This window comes from Anarrhichthys ocellatus, unplaced genomic scaffold (genome assembly GCF_004355925.1).
Source record: "Anarrhichthys ocellatus isolate YVR2014 unplaced genomic scaffold, GSC_Weel_1.0 scaffold38, whole genome shotgun sequence".
Lineage (NCBI taxonomy): Eukaryota > Metazoa > Chordata > Actinopteri > Perciformes > Anarhichadidae > Anarrhichthys > Anarrhichthys ocellatus.
This window is the reverse complement of record NW_022280068.1, coordinates 1,230,660-1,234,357: the sequence shown is the minus strand read 5'-3', so window position 1 is coordinate 1,234,357 and position 3,698 is coordinate 1,230,660. Positions and strand designations below refer to the sequence as shown.

Genomic DNA, 3,698 nt, shown 5'->3' with positions numbered 1-3,698 from the left:
GTGTGTGTGTGTGTGTGTGTGTGTGTGTGTGTGTGTGTGTGTGTGTGTGTGTGTGTGCGCGCGCGTGTGTTTTTTACAGGCACATCTGTGTTTCATCTGTGAAATCGGTAAATTAGTTTTTTGATTTTTGCCATTTGTTTTGGTCAGGATAATTTTTCTTGATCCTTGTCTGTTGTAATATTGATTTTGGCTGAAGTGTAGGGCCCTATGATTTCACGATGTAGAAAACACGGACGCGATCCCGGAATCTGATGATAAAAATGGAATGGGCTGTAAAAGGCAGAATATCGTAGAATTTGCCAAAATGTGTATGCAATTGATGAAAATCCGTGTTTTCTCTTCCATTGTAAGTGTTTTTTTCACAACACCTAAGCCGAATGATCAGAAAACAACTGCTGATGTTTTGAGACACAAGCATCTGTTTGTATCAGGAAAACACAGTTGAATGTTAAAATGTCAGCAACAGCTTTTATATATTTAATTAAATAATAATAAATTAAATCATTTAAAAATGTTCACAAAGTGAGGAACATCTAATGAAAATAAAACATGTTTTCTAAGGTATTTTAAGAACTTTAATGGTATTGGCAAGTACTCAAATGTAAGTACTTGGTCTGAAAAGAAAGTGGTATTGGTGCATCCCTTGAGGGGAAACTTGGGGGAGGGCTCGGCTGTTAGATATACAAAAACCAGCAATTTGACACTAATAGCTATTTGAAGCACTTTATTTTACTTTATTTGTTGATTAGACACTTTTTCTGATGAGAAAATATGCTTGAATTGTAAAACAGAATTCAGTTAATTAAAACAGAAGACACAGAATTTTGTGGAGGAAAAAAAACAGAATCTGGAAAAAAATGAAATGGATTTCATACGGCCCTTCGGAAGAGCATCACTACCCCATGTTCTAAATAAGACTATACACTTGCTAACACACACTATATATGTATATGTAGAAATGAATACTTCGTAGGAAGAACACATGAATGCTTTAAGTCCTATTTCGAACATGGGGTGAGATCCTGGCAGAACGTCTTTCTTCACCTGTTCTTAAGTCATAAACACAGTACAGAAAACTATTTAGACCAGACTAGGAGAATGGATCTCCAGAATTCTCTCCACACACTACGTGAGACAATAAAATTGATTGATTGATATTCACATTAAGGCAACATATCTTATTTTTCAGGTTTTCCAGGTGAGGAAGGTTCAAGGTGCTCAGATGGGAAACATATTTGCCATGAAAGTTCTGAAAAAGGTATTTTGTCCCAGCCCACAAACGTTCCTTCTTAAGACAACTGTTGGTTTCCGGAAATTGTTGCTCTCTCCCCTTCCCTTGTTTGTCGTCCTCTCTGTCCTTGTTCATCTCTTTCTATCTCTCCACCTTGCCTCTTTTGACACCGTACTATGCTCACTTGTCTTGTTCGTTTGTCTTTAGGCGAAGATAGTATGTAATGCTAAAGACACGGCCCATACACGAGCAGAGCGGGAGATCCTGGAGACGGTGAGACACCCATTCATCGTGGATCTGCTCTACGCCTTCCAGACTGGGGGAAAACTCTACCTCATACTGGAGTGTCTGAGTGGTAAGACAGGCTGACCTGATGGATGTGGAGGGTAAAAACGGGGGGGGGGGTGGAGACAGATGCCATGGACCAAAGTTAGTGAATATATATACCTCAGGAGATCACTTCATTTTATGGCCATACGGTGGTTTGAAGTGTTAGACATGGGCGAGGTGGAGGAAGAACAAGAGGGATGAATGAAGGATTGGATGGGAGGAAGGTTCTCTAATGACACTGATCCATCTGTACTGTTGTTTATCACCAGGAGGGGAGCTGTTCATGCAGCTAGAGAAGGAAGGCATCTTCATGGAGGACACTGCTTGGTAAGGATACATACTCCTGAGTAAACCAGCACAATCTGCAAATTACAGCATACAATTAGAGATGCACCAATTGTATTTTCTTGGCCGATTTCCGTTTTTTTCTGACCTGCTGATTTAGATTTTTTTTTTTAACTGTAATTGACTGCATACACAACCATAATTGTACACACCATTTTTCGAACAAAATAGTTTCATGCCGACTCCACGAGTGTTGTTTTTACGCTATGTGTGGTCGGTGCACAAAGTTCTCTCCTTAAAAATGGTGGTGTTTTGAGGCTGCAGCCTGTCCTGTCTGTGGAGGGTCCACCCAGCTCTATCGGCCCAAGCCCCTCGTGTGCTCTGACTCAAGCAACGGAGACGAGGGTTTGCCTGCGACGTTACCGTCTCTGACGTTACTGTCAGTGCTGCTGTCTGTGCTGCTGTCTGCGTGACTTAAAACCATCATCATCAAATTTGACTCTCAAAAAATACAGGCAAATATGATTGGCCACTTTATGGTCATGGGCGATCAGCTGACAACTGGCTGGTTTTTACGGGTGGCCGATCGATGGGTGCATCTCTACATAAAACTTCAGCATGATAACGACACATTTGTTCATTCCTACTTAGTTGGTACATTATTCCTTGTCCCACTTTTGCAATTGAGAAGATCATCCTCCCTCTGTTACCACATGGACTCAAATCATTTCTGGCTGTTTGAAGTTTCTATCTAGGAGAGATCACATTGGCCCTCGGTCACCTCCACTCTAACGGGATTATTTACCGAGACCTCAAACCTGAAAACATCATGCTTAATCACCAAGGTAACACACCGTATGTTAATAAATGTGATCAATACAAATCAATTCACTTCCAGGTTGTCTTTAGATGCAGAATGGTCGTGCATATATCTGAGTAGGAAGCGGGCGTTGACATTTTTGGCTGTCAGAATTCATGTGTAGTCTGTGATTGTTTTTGTGCACAATCTGACATCCAATAAATAAATAGTGATCATGTTGCTGATTTTATCTCTGAATGATAATGGATTGAAGCTTGTGTGTTTCAGCTGTGACCTCAAACCCTCATTATACAGCACTATATATAGACCTTAAAGGACCAGTGTGTAGGTTTCAGGGACATCTATTAGCACCTCTGCTGTTAGATGCCACTAAATCCTACACGCTGCTTCTTTAAGTGCCCCAATGCATGTAACACCGTGTGGTTGCTTTGTGTTGTTTCCTGTTCCCCCTCTGCGTCGTTGTTGATCATCATTTTGTGATAGTGTCATTTCCTCTTACTTCTAAATTGTGCCTTACACATTAACATGGATAGTTTTACTTCTATATGTTTTCTTCTCTTTTTGAAGGACACATCAAGCTAACTGACTTTGGCCTCTGTAAGGAATCCATTCATGATGGAAGTGTCACACATACCTTCTGTGGCACCATAGAGTACATGTGGGTAACACTTGCCTCACTCCCACATAAACACATCTCTACAGACCACACACACACTGCCACTCTCTTACTGACTAGATGTTTAACCCATGTGTGATGCTCATATTGATCCAGGAGTATCTCTGGTGTTTTAGGAAACCACATTGCAACATCATTTACAAACTTCAAATGCAAAGTTTGTAAGCTTCAAGTTTCATAATTAAGAGTTTCAATCAGTATGTTTGCATCAATATAAATATTAAATGTTCTTCCATTTTGCTCTGCCCACACACATACTCCGATAACTTCCTCTGTGTGTGTGTGTGTGTGTGTGTGTGTGTGTGTGTGTGTGTGTGTGTGTGTGTGTGTGTGTGTGTGTGTGTGTGTGTGTGTGT

At 40.7% G+C, this 3,698-nt stretch overlaps 1 protein-coding gene across 1 annotated transcript in view; it reads left to right on the top strand.

Moving 5' to 3' along the window:
- The window catches only part of LOC116394241 (ribosomal protein S6 kinase beta-2-like), an 11,003-nt gene that overhangs the window by 1,911 nt on the left and 5,394 nt on the right, over positions 1-3,698 (top strand). Inside the window, exons 5-9 of the mRNA XM_031867199.1 lie at positions 1,190-1,258; positions 1,439-1,586; positions 1,831-1,888; positions 2,591-2,691; positions 3,234-3,324. Coding sequence (XP_031723059.1) covers positions 1,190-1,258; positions 1,439-1,586; positions 1,831-1,888; positions 2,591-2,691; positions 3,234-3,324 — 467 coding nt within the window. The remainder of the gene's footprint in view (positions 1-1,189; positions 1,259-1,438; positions 1,587-1,830; positions 1,889-2,590; positions 2,692-3,233; positions 3,325-3,698) is intronic.